General features: G+C 38.4%; 2 protein-coding genes across 2 annotated transcripts in view; both read right to left on the reverse strand.

The window, feature by feature from the left end:
• Positions 1-18,221, reverse strand: part of LOC141346163 (adhesion G protein-coupled receptor B1-like) — a 49,376-nt gene extending 31,155 nt beyond the window's left edge. The window contains exons 1-4 of the mRNA XM_073851077.1: positions 17,293-18,221; positions 3,643-3,801; positions 2,762-2,866; positions 1,256-1,423 (exon numbers count right to left, since the gene is read on the reverse strand). Coding sequence (XP_073707178.1) covers positions 1,256-1,423; positions 2,762-2,866; positions 3,643-3,801; positions 17,293-18,010 — 1,150 coding nt within the window. The 5' untranslated portion in view covers positions 18,011-18,221. The remainder of the gene's footprint in view (positions 1-1,255; positions 1,424-2,761; positions 2,867-3,642; positions 3,802-17,292) is intronic.
• Positions 1-18,599, reverse strand: part of plcg2 (phospholipase C, gamma 2) — a 121,290-nt gene that overhangs the window by 48,769 nt on the left and 53,922 nt on the right. The window lies entirely within an intron of this gene.

The raw sequence follows: 18,599 nt of genomic DNA on the forward strand, positions 1-18,599 counted from the left end.
GAGTTTCTTTTTTTCTTTTTCCCCTCCAACTTCAAAATCCAGCTTCTTTGCACATTCGCTTTGTAAACACTGGGTTGGTAGTTCCACATATGTAATACGTAACCTTTCCAACATGATTACATAATGCATGAAATCGAGCTAGTGCAGGATGAGCATTCGTGGTTAAAAAGTATATCATTTAATTTTTTTTAGAAAATGACCGATTGTTATACTAGATAAGACCCGTATTCCTCAGCTGGGACTGTGTAGAGCCCTTTGAGGCTGCATTGAAAGTGCAAATTGGACCTTCAAACTGCAAACTGATTCTTTAAAAAGTTGTTAGTCACTTTGCACTGCAGCTACTGTTAGACACTCTCAGGGGTGCCGCTATGGTTTCTAGGCCCCCTAAACAGCATATTGAATTTTGTTCCCCTCAGCAGAAATTGCATTCGGGCCCCCTCTCTCTCATGGGACCCTTGGAATCGTCCTAACTTTCCACCTGTTATGGCGCCCCTGGACACTCCCGCAGAAACCTAAGACTTGTGCTTAGGACTGTGCTTTGGCATTGACCAGCCAAGAATATATGCACTTAAATGTCAATTGAGTGCAAGAAAAAAAAATTCAGAGGACAGTTAGCTAGCAGTTTTTGAGAATTTAGATTTTCCCCATTTGATTAAATCTTGCATGCATTGCAAATATGGCTGCCACGTAAACGGACTATCCTTTTAAGAGGCTTTGCTACTAGCTTCCAACAATACAGCAAAAACAGCTGTCAGTGTGAACAGAGAATTAAAGGTAGCGTAAAACAAAAACATACATGGAACTTTTAGTGTGTAGAGACTACTACAATTTTCGGCTGCCAAGTTCAGAATGTTAAAATTATTCTGTATAAAGTGATTAGCACTTGATACAACAGTGTGCTTGACTAGACACATGTTTTTATCTGAATAACACTTTTGTCTGGCCCCCTGAGATGCTGAAATGGTAGAATGAAAAGAGATTGAGAGAGACCATCCTACATGCAGTGGGAACTATAGGGAGTTAGCTGACAATGCTGCACTTAAACCTATTAACATCTTACCACGGCTCTCCAGCATCCAGGGGTTGAGGGGGAGCAGCCGTACATGGAAGCCCAGGAAAAGTTAGCCTCAGCTGGGCAGTGGCTGGAGGATGAGTGGGCAAAGCTAATGGACCTGAGTGGAGGTGGGACGGGTGATGGGAATTGGATAAGGAAGATGGTGGGGGTGAGGAGAGGCCTGAGGTGGGCTGTGCTTACCTGGACACACATCAGTGTTATTGCAGGGTCTCTGTTCACGCAGCGGCCCACTGCACTGCGTGCTGTACGGCACGGAGACACATAAGCGTGTGCGGCTCTGCCAGCCCTCACCGCACGTGGTCGAACACGCGCTCCACACAGACCACTCCCCACCCGACGGAGAATCCACTAAGAGGGTCGAGGAGGAAGTGGGGGTGGGGATGGGATGGGGTAGGGTAGGGAGCAGAGGAAAGGGTAGGAAAAGGGCCAAAACTAATTAGCATGCGGGATTAGCCACCTTATTTAACCCCTTAGTGTTCCAACGTTCCACCGGCGGAACGTTTTGCATTGAGTTAAGTTTGACAGGAACGCTAAGGGGTTAACAGGGGAAGCTTAAATAATTTTGACGCTGCCTCCATATCCTCAGCATTAATAGAAGTTCATGCTTTCAGTTTTGGGATATGTAAGTCAGACATCGAAGGATTTCACAAGGCTGCCGCCCAGTAGATCAGACTTTAATATCTGAGCAACTGAGAAAGCCAAGGAAACATGTGTAATCCCAAAGGAATGGGAACATATTAAATGTCCAATAGGAAGCACTTGGTTGTCTTGAGAGTCCAATAGATAATATGGGCTATCACGGCGGTACAATATAAAGAGTTAGACTATCATTACCATTAAGTGGAACGAAATGGAGAATCAAGAATGTCCAACAGAATGATATTGAATGTCAAAATGAAAAGTGATAAGGAGGGAAAGATTTAACCTCATTCTGACCACATTAAGGGTAATAAACGTTTTAGTTTTAATGCTCAGACCCTGCATAAGCATACCTAATAATATGCATATACAGGGTTGGATTTAATCTCCGAAACCATCAGTACACAATTTTTTGTGCAACATTTAATTTATAAATTTGTGTAAAACTGTGTACATATTGTTTTTTGAATATACATTCTGATTCACATACAGATTTTTTTAGCTTGAATACAATTTATGGATTTACTGCAATTTCTGATTTGTAACACTGGAATGAAATAGAGGAAAATTGTATTTATTTTGAAGTGACAGGCTCAAATCGGTGGACCTGTACAAATAAACAAATTCATGCGGTATTCACAAAGAAAAGACATTACATCATATTAGTCCGATATGTCTTTTATATTGAAGCATGCAAATCATACATCACCACCCCCAAGCAAGGTGTGCCTTGTTCTTGTTTGTTTCATAATAACAGGTTACAACCCTTTTAAAACGCTTTTAACTTCCTTGTAAGCAATGGTGTTCATGATTCATGGATATCTCGATGTTCCTCCATGAACCATGCCATAATACACATGACAAAGACAAACAAAACATAAATCACACTGACAGGAGCATAAAAAAACAAGGCCATAGCCACATACGCATCCAGTCTACTCCCCTGTATGTGGACTAGTGAGTGAAACGCTTGCAAGTGTGTGTGTGTGTGTGTGTGTGTGTGTGACCCCAAGCTGCAGAGGAGGCTGATGCCACCTGTCTTCTTACCTGTTTGGGAAGACTGCTGTCCGCTGCGGGTCTTATCAGAGTCCTCTCGTTTACGGCTGTCCACCGATCGCAGGGATTGGCTACGAGTGCCAAGTCTGCCTTTGCCTGCAGGATGGGGTGGGGTTAGCAACTACAGTCGACTTCTGATAGGGCAGTGCTGTGCGACCTGAACATCTAGACCAGCATCAGCCATGCTTGGGATTTTGTGTGAAGTTTAAGGTTACATAGCTGAGAAAACGTGAACCTGTGTTTGTTTTGATACTCTCCATGCGAATGCGAGACACTCTGTGAGAGTTTGGACACTTCTAGGCTTGCGTGACCTCGAAAACGTGTGCTCTAAACACGGCAGGAAGTGTGCAGAAAGAGGGCGAGATGGAGCGAGCAGTGGATGGCGGATGAAAAAATAAGCAGACCATGCGGAACGGAGACACAGACAATCGAAGTGAAGACATCTGCAGCCGATGGCCTTGACCATGGAGTGGGTTATTTACTCATGGCCTCCATCCAAACTGAGTGAAGATCTACTCACTACGGTCACATTCACACTGACTTGGTCAGTGACGCCCTTACCAAGCATGGCCTCTTGTATTCCTTTGTATTTCACTGGACTTAAACCCTTGCCTTTAGAGGAATACTGCCTGTAGCCTATGGGTCCAATGAAAAGCACACAAAAAAGCTTATTCTAGCATCAGTCTATCATTTTATTATCGTTATTGCTCTATCATTGTGTCACACAGGAAGCAGAACATCTTTTTTTTACACTGAAATGTGGAGAATGTAATAAATGAGGTGTCAGATAGTGATAGATAGAGAAAGTTCGAGAAGAAGAGGATGTGCGAACGGTCACGTGCAAACGTGCATGAGTCTAGAATTCAACTTACCGACGCACGGCTGAGAGTTGCAGGGACGACCTTCTTCCAGAACACCCTCGCACAGGTACGCCTCCTCAGGTGGTGATTGACAGGTGCGTATACGCGTCTGGACTCCGCCTCCACATTCACTGCTGCACTCCGCCCAGTTGCCCCAACCACTCCAGCCACCTATATTAAACCCACACATAGACACACTCCGTGTGAACGTACAGGAATTCCTAAGAAAAAGCCATTTATTAATAAATTTTTGTGACACAAATTAAATTTCCATCCCTGCTAAGCAATAATGTTCTGATTTCATAATCCATTATGATGGCAGTAAGATGTAGAAATGGACCCATAAATACCAGTAGGATATGAGTCCCTGTGTTCTGCTCCCTCATGAATGTTTAATAGCAGACATTGCTGCCTGTCTGATCCCGGAGGCCCCGACAAATATGTATTAATCTGCATGAATAGAACATGAAGCTGGACCATGTCCAGCTGCAGACATTTTTAATTACTCACAAATCAATTGTACGGGGGAGGGTACGTAATTCTACACTCAGTGCCGCTCTACCCGGAAAATGAGAACTGAAATGAAAGTGAGAAAGAATCAGATACAGCCTATATTTGAAATGTCCATCAGATTATATTACATGGGGAGGGGCCATAAAGACAATACAAAGATCAGTTAACTGGGTCAATGGTAGCTACATATCATAATAAAAGATTAAATCTAGTTCACCAAGCTAGTTAAAAAAGAAAAAAATATATATAGTTATAACGTTAAAATGATAAAAATCTAGTTACTGTAATTAACTGTTGGTTCATATATTAAAAAAAAAAAAAAGTTTTCCAAAAATGCATGAAACTCAATTATATCATATGTGAAACCAGTCATAAGGGTAATTTTTTATTTATTATTTTTTTAAATCATTAGCTTTCCATTGATGTACGGTTTGTTGGGATAGGACAACTATTTGAAAACCTGGAATCTGAGGGTGCAAAAAAAAACAAAACAAAAAAAAACTAAATATTGAGAAAATCACCATTAAAATTGTCCAAATGAAGTTCTTAGTAATATATATTAAAAATCAAAAATTAAGTTTTTATATATTTACGGTAAGAAATGTACAAAATATCTTAATGGAACATGATCTTTACTTAATCCTAACGATTTCTGGCATAAAAGAAAATCAATAATTTCGACCCATGCAATGTATTTTTGGCTATTGTTACAAATATACCCGTGCTGCTTAAGACTGGTTTTGTGGTCCAGGGTCACATATTAAATCACATTTTAATTTTAATTGAATTACTCTATAAATGTCAAGTGGTGCATGTATTAAATAAAATGAATATAAAATACTTCCTAAGCCCTTTTACATTTTTAAGAAGGTAAAAATGAATGTCAAATATTTTTTTCATGGACTTTTGGATTATGAATATCACTAAGTTTATAACATTTTAAACAAATCATAACAAAATTATTATACCAAACTATGTCAAGAGGTTTGCTAATAATTACAACCTTTGTAGAATTTATTTATAGAATATTTATTGAATTTTTACAGTGAAAAAAAAAATTGCTGTAGGATTTACTTTGAAATCATTTTCACTCAAAAATTGCAAGTAAATTACACAAATAATTGAAAGAAATGGCAGGTAGTTGAAAACTAAAGTATTTTCTTGTATAATGTACTTTAATACTTTTACTTACAACTTATTAAAACAAAAAATAATTTGTTACAGTGTAGTAATTATTAGTGCTTTCAAATCAATTAAAAGCGATTAATAACATCCAAAATAAAAGTATTGCATCCACAATATATGTAATGTGTATATCTATCTATCTATCTATCTATCTATCTATCTATCTATCTATCTATCTATCTATCTATCTATATGTGTGTGTGTGTGTGTGTGTGTGTGTGTGTGTGTGTGTGTGTGTGTGTGTGTGTGTGTGTGTGTGTGTGTGTGTGTGTTCAAGGAAAGTTATATGTATGTAAATATCTCTTAAATATATATAAATGTATATAAATATATAATGTAATTATATATGCATACAAATATACACAGTAGTACACACATATTATGTAAACAAACTTTTATTTTGAACGTGATTAATCGGGATTAATCGCGATTAATCGATTTAACAACCCTAGTATTTATATTTTATTGAGACTTAAAAGTAGCAGACATAAGTTGACAACATGCACATACAATTTACTTTAAAAACAAAACAATTTCAACTCAGAAATTGAAAGCACGTTTATCACAAAAGTGTTGTATTGAACTTACAGATGAATAATAGGCCTATGTATGAATTGTATATTTCACTTATTTCTCAATACCTCAATAGGTCACCCAGAGAAGAACACGGGTGTCATGCCATTGACCCTATTTTCAACTGAACCCTTCCGAGTGTTACATCCCTCATGCAAAGCCCGAGTTAATACATTATGCCACATAAAGGCCAAATATAAAAACAATTTATGCCTTTTCTGCAGCACTGATACAAATCTGCCGGGAAGCCAGTGCTGAAAAGCAGAATCAATATCTATTTGTTTGAGCAGGATGAGCGATTAATGGCAAATTGTTTACTTGGGGTGCTGAGATTGGCTTTGCCGCATGTTGCGCGAGACACATCACCTGATAAAACATAACGGATTCTAATCTTCAATGCCTCGGCCTTGAATATACAATCAAATGTCCTCCTTGCACAGCAAGTGACAATCGCATGCAAAATGAACCGGGACGGCTCTCAGCGCGCTGCCCTGATTAATCCCATCCACCAATCACGCTTCAAGTCAGATGGCTTCATCAACCAATCGCACGTGGCATAAACAGCATGCACAGCCAATCCCTGCTCCACGGGGGACCGTAAGTGGTAAAAATCAGTCTTAAATAAGCTTCTCAGCCTCTGTGCTGAATGACTTCAACCTTATTTAAACAAATGCGAGTATCAACGAACAGTAAAAATGGCTGAGAATATTCGTAAGGCAAAAGAAAAAAAGTCCAGATATGAAAAATAATAATACTCCATTTGGAGATAAGATTTTCTCTCTCCGTGAAAAACGTTGGAGAGTACGACCCTTTTTTTTGGCTCAATAATCACGGGCTGAAGGAGAAAAAGGGGGCAGAATAATATAGTGTTTTCTTTCTCTGTCCCCAAGGACATTTTATTATGCTTTCAATAATTTAGTGTGCCTCTCTTGTTCGGTTGTAGCTCCCTTACACCCAGACTCTTTGCAACGGACGCTATATCATCTTTAAACTCTCATATTCGTCCTCTACTCGGATGTTTCTTTCTATTCATCAGCCCTTCCTCTATCATTCTGTCTTTTCGCCTGTTTTTCAGATTGCAGCTGCAGCACGCACCTGCTTTTCAAAGGATGGGTGTGTGGATATACATCATTCGGCCCATTAGTAAATATCATCTTGGCTTACGAAAACCTCAAAGTGACCTTCACTTTCCCTCAGTGGTGGGCAGAAGGTCTAATAACAGCTCAAGTGACAGTGATCTGAATTCATCAATACAAGATCTCACCATAATCTCACCCGCCACAGCCCGTTGCGTATCTGCTATGAAACCAAGGTCAGTCTGTACATCTAAATTACACCCTACATTCGACTTCATGCATTGTTTTCTGCTTGCTTACGTGCATTAAAACACAGCCCGTGGGTCAGTGATGGAAAGCGAAACATGGGAAGTGCTGACACCCAGAGGATGCTACTAGTCATTGGCATCCGGCAACAAGAGTGTGCAAGCAAATAAAGAGTTGGTTTAAAACAAAAAAGGACAAAAATAGCTTATGTTGTCTAATCTCTTAAAAAAAAAAACCCATTTCTTTCTTTTTTTAAATTAATGTAGGAATGAAATGGATTTCTGGAAGTGTTCGAGCAAAAAGAAATGAGCCATCCATCACCTCACACCTTTTTCTCTCTGTCCGTCTCTATCTGTCCCTCTGATGGCTGCAGCTCACAGGTCTAATCCACTCTTCTGTGTGTGCATTTCTGCTGTCAGTATCCTGCTTAGAATAAATATTTGAACAGCTGTGCTTACACATCTCATTGATTAACCTCACTCCAGGGGCAGGAAACACAAGTTAGGTTTGCACCCTTGCCGCTTCGCATAATCTTTCCTGTCTCGCACCGCACTGCTCAAAACGCAAACCAGCTCTCAATTAAATGACCACAAATTTCCCACCCATGAATTTTAACACAGTTTCCATCAACATGTGGGGAGATTATATTGACCAACAGCTCCTAAAAATTTCCCTTTTAGATTTTAGTTGACTTGAAAAGGTGGAATAATGTTATTCTTTTATACTTGGACAGATTTATCTGAGACATTCCAGGTAAACAGTGATATATTTGGTTCCTAATTAAACCATTTGATGTGCATTTAATTAACAGTTGATAGTTTGAAGTGGTCTGGTTTGGGTTTCTGATGCCCAGTGACTACTGATACTGTATCTAGAGATCATAATGACCATATATATAAAAGAAAAATCGATAATTTTGACCCATACAATGTATTTTTGGCTATTGCTACAAATATACTTGTGATACTTCAGACTGGTTTTGTGGTCCAGGGTCACATATATAATAAAATAAATTGTATTAATATCATATATAAGCTCCAGCATCCACACAACAGAGGACGATCAGTTTTCGTGAACGGTTGGATACTATCTTAATTATAATAATTAATATTGTTAACATTATACATATTGTACACATTATACTTTGTATAGATTTCATACATTATAAATATATCATATTATTATTCATTACATGCTTAATTGCATTCAATCTTAATTATCTTAATTGAATTTTTTATTTAAACTTAATTTATATTATAAGCGCCAGCATCCCCACAAAGAGGATGAGCAGTTTTTTGTGAATAGATGGATATTATATTAATTATAAGTAATATTGTTAACATTATACTTTGTATACATTTTTATAATGATATACTTTATAAATATATCATACTACTATTCACTAAATGCTTAATTGCTTATCAGTGAGCCAACAAGAGTGTGACTGATCATGTCACAAAAGATAAATAATGCTAATGAAAAATTAATAATTGACTTAACAATTAATGATTCACCTCAAATGAACAGCAGTGGTTACAGCTAGTAAACAACGAAGCAATGAAGCAAAGGTTTGCACTTCATATACATCAGTGATGAAAATGAGTTACAAACTAAATCTTTTTTTGTTTTAAATCAGTGAAATGTGTCCCTATGCACTTGGATTTATAAAATCATCTTGGCATTAATGAAAAACGATCTTTTTTTTTTAATCTCACAAGATTACAATACAATGTGGTTTCTAGAAAAAAAAAGTATGCAGTGATTGGACCATTTTTTCCAACCAATAAGGCATATCTTCACAGATAATATCCAATTCTTTAATTGATTTCTCAAAACTGTTCACCAATAAAAGCATCAGATGTGATTGTATGTCTATTAACCTCAATTAAAACAAAATTACTTATGTTTTTATTTTCTAATGAAATGATCAATCACATTCTCTCTCTCTGGCTCATTATTGATCACTGGTCATTTTCTGTCTCGTAGGTTTATCCTGGTGATGGAGATTCCTGTTTAGTGATGATCACTACTTCTGTTGTGTCTTTCAGTGATCAAACAATGACAAAACCAGTGACTTCTCATCAGTAGAGTGCATACGTTACAGGATTACGGCCTGTGTCAGGTGGGGAGCTCAGAGTCTATGCTGTTTATTGATGAGCAAGTAGATAAACAGATCAAATGTACGACAGAGATATGAATGGGGTTTGGTTGAATGTTCTTCGGTTGCAGGTGCGGGTCAGAGAAGTCGACGTTTCAATTCCGAAGATGGATGCCTCTCCTCGGCAGGAACAAAAGGGGAAAAATCGAGCTCGAATCAAAAACACCTTCACTAAAAGGATCAGATGGGCTTCACACTTTTCACAGGCCCACAGATGAGTGGAAAAATAACAGGCTTTTTTATTTTCCTCTTGCACATCAATCTTCAGCAGAGAAACATCTGCTCATAAGACCAAAAGGACGTGGGTGCACATGTGAGAGCATACACAAACATACACATGAACGCGCCATCTTGCCCTCTCTTCCATACACTTTCAGCTCTTGGATCAGTGACCGCCAAAATGGATGATTACACAGGGGCCGAACTACTGGGAAAAGCATAGAACTCTTTGAAACTCCAAGACTTTTACAGAGAAATAAGTTTCTTTTTTGAAAGTCGCTAATAATAAATAAGCAACATATAAAACTGTAATTTTGATACTGAGATTATATATATTTGCTATATATTGAGGTTGATTAAAAGACAAACAATGAATAATAGCATAATCATTCCACCAGTCAGCTCTGAGAAATTGTTTTACTTAAAAATGCTACTTATGAATGATTTACTTCGTAAATTTCAGTGGGTACATTTAGTAAACAAGTCTTATTATTGCAGTTTGTTTAATTGAATTTTCCAAACTGGCAGCTGTCCACTATTAAAAACGCAGGCAGACTTTTAACGATGATACTATTCATAGCCAGATGTTATGATATGTGGAATGCAAAGTCTAATCTCAACTAAAACACAATATATGTCATTATGGTATATGGCATTTAGGGTGGCAAATTTGAAATCATAAAAGGCTTTTGACAAAATGACTATGAATACCACTACGCTGAATGACAAAACTAAATCAGAGCTGTCTGGTTTGTAATTGCCCAACACAATGTGCCTTCGGTTGATGAATGCCGCTTTTCTATTTTTGACATGAGGCACAGCATTGGACTAAAATAAAATAATTTTATAAATATCATAAATGGCTTGCTATGAATTAAATTTTTTGAACTTTTTGACCATTACAATCAATCAAGCTCATTTCTGGTCTATGGCTTACAAAATCAAATCATCTTTTATCTCTCTCCATGCATATAAAATGTACATTTCTAAAATAGCCCATGAGAGTAATTTTTAATACCAATTAATTTACTTAAAGGAGAAGTTCCCTTCCAGAACTGTGTATGTCGAAAAAATCAAAACCACCCTTGATGATCAAACGGCCTTTACAAAAAAAGGTAAAACAGCGATGTAGGATGACTTTGTAGTTGGAGAAGAAATAAAGATGGAAGTTTTTTGACTTACCCAAAATGATTTGAGTTCACGCAGAGCTAGACAAGACAAGCATTTGAGGTTAAAAATGATATAAATTGTATTTCTTTTTTTTTTTTTAAAGAAAATAACAGATCGTTTCACTATTTAAGACCCTTCTTCCTCGGCTGGGAGCATTTAGAGCCCTTCAAAGCTGCATTTAAACTGCATTTTGGAAGTTCGAACTCGGGGGCACCATAGAAGACCACTATATAGAGAGAAATCCTGAAATGTTTTCTTTAAAAACATAATTTCTTCATGACTGAAGAGAAAAAGACATGAACATCTTGGATGACAAGGGGGTGAGGAAATTATCTGTAAATGTTTGTTTTGGAAATGAACTTCTCCTTTAGATAAAATAATATAAACGAAAATTAACACTTGAACTACTTCTAAATGCTCTCCACTTAAATATCAGTGCTTGAATGTCTAAACTAGCCTTTTTTAATTGCAATAGCGGTTTTACTTTAACATGTTAAACAAGTTGAAGAAGAACGAGAGAGTGAAAGAGTGAAGGAGAGAATATGAATTAGCCCCCATATGGTTAGTAAACTTGATTAAAACAGCCTTCAGATTGGGAATTGACAGTGTTCATACTGAGTGTCTCACTCTGATCCAATGTTCCTATGGAAACCACTTTGGTGGCACATGTATGTTGCAGAGCCTTAGGTGCATTAGACATTCCTACATGCCCATCTGTGGTGCCTCTCAAAAGTATGAGGCTTTATCAGACAAATAACCCCTAATCCCCCCTAATCAAACCATTCATCGCTGCTCTCTCAATGTCTCCTGCTTGCTTTCACTGGGTCAATCTCAGCATGTTAGAAGAGATTTTCTATCTTTTATAGATTCTATTTTGTATGGACTGTGGGTTAGATGTGACTCTAGAGATGTGAGAGGGGGTAATCATACAGATAGGTCGGGGAGCTCTTTACAGCACTGTTGTCTTTAGCTTTCCATCACAGACACACACGTACACCCACGCACAAACACAACAGGTCTATCTGCAATAAGCAGCTCCCTAGGACTTTTTAAAGCTCAAGGGCCAGACACCAATCTGTGCGTATGCTTGTGTTAGCATTCTGATTAGATCACAGTTCAGATCAATCTTGTTCCTTATATATTAGTGAAACAGTCCATCCAAAAATAAAAAAGATTCTAAAAAAGAACAAATGTTGTTAACTAAAACCGTTTTGGTTCCCATTGACTTCCATTATATTTTTTGACCGTACAATGGATACAATCAAAATAATGAATACAATTTTCTTTTGTGTTTTACAAATGAAGTAAGTTATACAGGTTTGGAATGACATAATGGTGGGTAAATAATGATTTTATTGCACATAATTTTTTTTATTTTTGGGTGAATTCACCTTTAAAAAAATAATATCAGTGGTTGAGTTATTAACTGGTGCCTTATCTTTATCTACCTGTTTACAGGACATTATACTTATTTTATTTAAAGCAATTTAAGAAAGAAAAGGTGACAAATTTCAAACAATATGATTTTTGACTTAAAAATGTGATTTTTTTATATGATTTTAACTCAAAAATCGCTTATTTATCTGTTGCATTCCTCACTGGTACTGCAAGATGCTCTGGATAAAGCGTCTGCTAAATGAATAAATGTAAATATCGGCCTAAACGACAATGTAAGCAAATGTTAAAACAAATGTTAATGAGCGAGATGCTGAAAAGACGTTTGGAACGACAAAACGCATGCTGTGTGAAATGGCTCTTATAATGTTTAAAATGGATTGGGGTGTCTGACTTCCGAAGGAGCTTTGTAATAAAGAATTCTGAGGGGAATTAAATAGGCAGCAAATCGTTTGCTCCTTCCAACAAGTTCAAGTTCAGTCAGCGCTGTTCACTGTTCAGTTTCAAATACACTGCACGACTCAAAGTGGGGGAACAAACAATCTCGCTGTTATCCAATCCGAGCTTCGCCCTGATTCGCCTTGAAGCATACAACAAATAATTTTCACGGATGGGTCATTGAAGGGGCCGGGCCACATTTGTAGCAATTCTATCGCCGTTTTTTTTTTTTTTTTTTTTTTTGCGCCGGTATTTCCAGACAAGAAGTGTTCAGAGAAATAACGAAATTATTCCGTAAATAGATTAATAATCATTCCTCATCTAACAGTTACAGCAGTTGAACAATAACCAATAACCAATCTTCAACAAGCAAGTCCCACTAAAATTCCAGACAAACAATAAGGTTTAAATCATTCGGCTCGAGCGGCCCTAAGTCACGCACATGTCCATGTCGCAATATCAAAAGAAATACGTTTTTTTTAAATATTTTATTTTGTATTAAGAAAACGAAGTTGTTTACTGACCCTCACATTATTTCAGTCCCGCATGGAGAAATTCTGTCTGAAAGTCTGTGTTGGATGGCTTAACTCAGTTGAATTCAAAACACGAATCATTATTAAGATTTATGTAGTGAACCGAACTAAATGAATCAATAAAAAGATTCGACTCAAAGAAAGACTCATTCACCAATCGGAAATTTAAAGTTGTTGAATGATTACAGAAATTTATTACGTCATTTAAACTACTTTTACGATACTTTAACATCATTTTTAAAGTTTGAAAGCTTATTCAGTGCAGATGTGTGAAAAGAACTACAAAACTACAAAAGGTCTCACTGCGAAAAAAAAAACGGCAGAAGTGCAGAATGTAAACAAACAAACAAACAAACAAACAAACAAACAAACAAACAAACAAACAAACAAACAAACAAACGTAATGAGGGTGAGTAAATACAGAAACATAATTTTGGGTGGTGTGTGTGTAGCCTATTTGGTATTCCCTACATGGTCCAAATCTCCCCACAAGTATAGTAATAGAGTTTCAGTAATTTTTGACCTTGAGGAAACAAGCTTATAAATCATATAGAATAAAGTGTTTTGAAAATCTAAAATAGCAAAAAGTTTTGTGTGAGGGGTTATGGTTAGGGGATAGAAAATACAGTTTGTACAGTGTAAAAAATTATTACGTCTAATGTCCTCACAAAAAAGAAAAGAAAAAAGGAAACCTGTGTGTGTGTGGCATTGTGACTTTTTTTTGTTGTTGTTTGACAATTAAACATTTTCTTTTATTACAATAACGTGCCTGGAGATTATACTTTATGTAATTTCCATTATTTTCAATGCTGATTCTTGTATGATTATTGTAATGCATTATTATTTTTTAATTGCAACAAAACACCTCTCTGGGGGCTTCTACAGATTTAGAGCTATTAAGACAACATTATCATGACAAACATGAGGCAGTGTCATTGTAAATAGACACAATATAATTGAATCAGCTTCGGTCCTAAAGTAAACAATGAAAAACTGATATTCTCTTGAACAACAATGTAACACCCTCTTGGAACAAACACCCTCAAAAATCCCTCATTGAAATTGTGCATGAAATAGCGATGAACCCCCACAGCAAGACAGATGTCTGACAAATTTCTCTCCCCCATCCCCTCCACCCAATCCCCTGTGTGTGTTTACAAAGGACTAGTACAGTCTCACGACTAACATACGGTCTTAAAACACATATACACACCCTAATGCACACCCAACCTGGGGCATTTTTTATTATCAAGCATAGAGGCAGTAAAACTGCTTAATTAAAACATGAATATTTTATGAGCTCTGGAGAGCTGCGGAGGGGCCATGAGCTAGCATTGGCAACGGTAGGAGAACGAGAGCAAGAGAGAGAAAAAGATACAGACGCAGACCATCCGTCCAGCAGAGATAAGCACTGTGCTTATCCTTCTCAGAGCAGTGGGAGCAGTTTTATAAGCTGTACGCTAAAAACGTGTGTGCCCCTGGTGGCCAAACATGCTCATAACACACACCCCCACACGCAGTGACAGAGTGCCGCCCGCACAACCGCTTTCAGCCATCCACAATGAAACGGCTCAGCATGAAACGGCTCACTGGCGTGAGGGACTGTGTGTGTGAGAAACAGAGAAAAGAGACACGGCTGCAACAAAACAGTGATAAGTTAAATCTTGTTATTGCGCCTAAAGATGAAGAACTGAGGACTATGGGGGCAGTCAATTTAAATTCCTTCGTTTAGCAACATCACAGCCAAGCTATTACCGGCTCTGCTCTCAATTCAAAGCACCTAGCTGAGAAATAACAAGTACGTGCTTCATCTAGCTTAACCAAAGCTCTCTGAAACACATCAGTCCCGAGCAGCGAAAAAGTGCAAGTCATGAGGACAGTATTTTCTGCTGTCATCACCTCACACCTGAAATTCTCTCCCCCGCTTTTTCTCACTCAACTCCTCTTCCATTCTGTCTCTCAAATCCAGCCCATAATCTGTCACTGCTCTGAGCAGTGAGAGATGAATCTACTCATCTCCCATGATGCCTTACCTCTGAGCAATGGGTCACATTCACACAATAGACACGCCTTTAGCATTTTAAGATGGAATGCACACTCTCCCCCTCGTGTGTCCCTCTCCACTTTACCTCTTAGGAATCGGAGGGAGGTGGGCCACTTCCACCTGCGGGGGATGTTGGAGGAGACGCATCTCCAAATTGGCCGCACATAAAATGGACAGTGTGCCATTAAGACTGAGCTAGGGATATCCACGGAGCGATAGGTCTTGGAAAGTAGCATTGTAATGATGCACAGCCTGTCTTTCAAAAGTCATCTTTCATTTGCCTTTCTGCTCTGGCTCCATCCGATAGGCCCAGCCGGACATTTCTGGCTCGCCTCCCAAGCTCACGATCAATTTATGAGATGTTCTCTCTTTATCACGCCCTTCGTACATTTATTCTATCTGCCTTGCTTGTCTTAGGGGCCGTTCACATAGGATAAGTTCTGGCTGTGTATACATACATTAGACGGGCGTCTTTGACTGTTGTGATGCATCAGCATTAAAGATGGGACACTGGCTGCTAAACATTTTATGTTAATTGATTTTGTTCATTTTTTATGCCTTGCAAACTAAACTGTTTGTTTTTTTGTTATGTATACTACATTGTCTGCATTGTAAATTGTGCTGATTAGTTAAGATAGTTAAGCTGATTAACATTAAGATAATGTTATCTACAGTAGCTGGATAACATAGATGAGGTTTTGTTGAAATTGCAAAAATAGTTTGTGATAACCTTGGTTGGACGCATAATTTATTTATTTTTTGTTGAAAACTAGAAACTAGTCTGTAATGTTTTCCATTTGATACCATACTTTTCAAAAGTGTGACATGCAAATTAGCAAGCAGATGTTGAAATATGAAAAACATAAGTATTTCTAGAAAATGTTAACACTACCATTCAAAAGTTTGGGCTCACCAAGGATGCATTTACTTCATTAAAAACACAGTAAAGGCAAAAGGCATTCTAAAGTGTCATTTATTCCTGTGGTGACAAAGCTGAATTTTCAGGAGCCATTACTTCAGTCTTCGGTATAACATGATTCTTCAGAAATCATTCTAATATGCTTAAGAAACATTTGGTGCTCTAGAAAAAATTCTATTGTTGAAACAGTTGTGCTACTAAACATTTTTGTGGAAAAAAATATTTAATATATTTGCAGTATATATATTGTACTGTCCCCAAACCTTTGAACTTTATTTTAAAAGCTTTAGTAATCTGCTAAATTGATTTTTTTTTTTGTGTGGTGTAAATGTTGACAGGTAAAAGAAAAATTCAGAACTAATTGCTAGTTAAAAGGTTCCTTCTGTATAATTTCCATTTTTGCTTACATGTTCTATATAAGAATTTGTAAGCAAAATGTACATTATACACTATACTAAATAATTATAGCAGTTTTTGGAAGCAATAATATATTCTGTCAAAACAGGCCCGTCATCTCTTGGTTCAGCTGTATAACAATCACAAATATTATTCATTACATGCCTTTGGTGCTCTTTTACACACAGTTTTGGATTCTGTGAGCTGTGGAGTTCTGTCGCCCATTTGTGTTTTTTAACAAGCAGAAAAAGGGTAGACATAAAACAAAAGAAGAAGAGGAGAAAGTCCACAGAAAGGTCACAGAGTGCAATGGGATGAGTGATCTTCCAGTCCAATGGCTACAGCCTCTCCTAGGGGTTGAGTTTCTGTGCCACATCCACTCTTGGAGAAGAGATCACATCATAGCTCTGAACTCAGTAACCAGCTCCATTCCCTTCCTAATAATCAATCTCCAAGCGCATCACCACCGCTATCCCATGTCACTCCCAGAGCATGTCTGCCGCATCAACTCTCCCACGGGCCGATCCGATATCCCTATCTGAACCCTCACAGGATCACACATGGCGCCAAGAAGCCAAGGTCACCCAGCTAGGACACATCAGCTGAAACCTAAAACCATTTTTTTTTAAACCTCCATCAGTTCTCTCTGAACTCTTGTTTCTTCAGCTTCGACTGTTCTGTTGCTTTGCTAAATACGAAAGCTACCAACTCCACAGTGGGAACACAGAACAACATTTTTTAATTTAATAACCATTGAACCATGCTGAATTTTAACTAGATAAAAACTGTTAGCTCACCGCTTGTGTCAGTGTCAGCTGTTCCTTCTTTCACAACAGGGATGCAGTTTTCCAAGTAGGCCCCGTCCCGGTAGCATCCATTGGTTTCTTTGTCTGGTGGAGGCTGGTCCCAACATTGGCACGGTGTCTGCATGATGCCACAGGGCCGGTTGGAGGTACTGTAGGTCAGGCAGTCCTCCAACCATTGGCACAGCATTTGACAGGCAGCCATGCTGGGGTTACGCTTCCCAACAACAAGATACTCCACCTTGAATTCCCCATCGCCATTTCTGGACCCTGCGCCCACTCTGGGCAGCCCTTTCCGGATCTGTAAGAATTGTTTCCCAGCCTCCAGGAAGGCAACGTGGGTAGAGGCATCACACAGCTTCACCACCTCATCAAAGCTCTCCATCCCGAGGAAGGTTCGTGTCGTCTCCAAGAAGGAGTCAAACTGGAAGGTCCGGTGCTGTCTAGGAATGCAGTCTCTGGTTGGTTTTGTGACTTTAATAAAGGTGGTGTAGCGCCGTGGATCAGGATTCTGCAGGGTCCAGGAGCAGGGCGTGCTGGGAAAAGCCGAGGATGAGAGGAAGAATCCAAAGAAGCGGCTCTGGACCAGTGTGGAGCAGGTGTCAGACTCCGGACCAGAGGGGGCAGCGTTGAGCATGTCCAGCCGCAGCAGTTGGAGAAGAGGCAAAAGCAGGACCAACGATGAACAATTCCGTAAGAATTTTGATATCATGGCTGTAAACGGCAGAACGGTGTGCAGAAAAGTGTGAGGCTGAAGATATCTCTTATTGGGCACCTTTTCCTGTTAGCGTAAGATCAACAGCCTCGTTTTGTTGACTAGGTGATATTCTCAGATGTTTGCTGAACCGACAGCTCAGGATGAGAGGGAACTTTGGCTCATTGATCCAGTTTGCTGTCCATGATGTCAGACGCCCTCAGAGAGATCTGCAGGATTAGAGAAGACAGAAAAAGGAGTGTATAAGCCAGATGGGAAAACAACAGCAATTATCCATTGACCAGATAAGAGTGAACATAATAACTTCAAAAGTGTGTAGACACTGACATGACTGACTTTGTTACTTAGAAATTACCACGCTGGGCTATATCGATCCAGAAGTGCCGCACCTGTGCCTCACATTCAAAACTCTTTGTTCCCTGTGAAGCAGTCACATTCTGCAAAAACGTCACCCTCAATCTTGTATTTCATCAGTGAGCTCAATAATTTGTCCAATTATGGGGCAATCAATTACAAAAATATGAACACCTGCTGTCATTCATTATTTCCAGTGCATTTGCTTCATGCCAAAATGATCAATAGCCTC

This window comes from Garra rufa, chromosome 11, assembly GCF_049309525.1.
Source record: "Garra rufa chromosome 11, GarRuf1.0, whole genome shotgun sequence".
Classification (NCBI taxonomy): domain Eukaryota; kingdom Metazoa; phylum Chordata; class Actinopteri; order Cypriniformes; family Cyprinidae; genus Garra; species Garra rufa.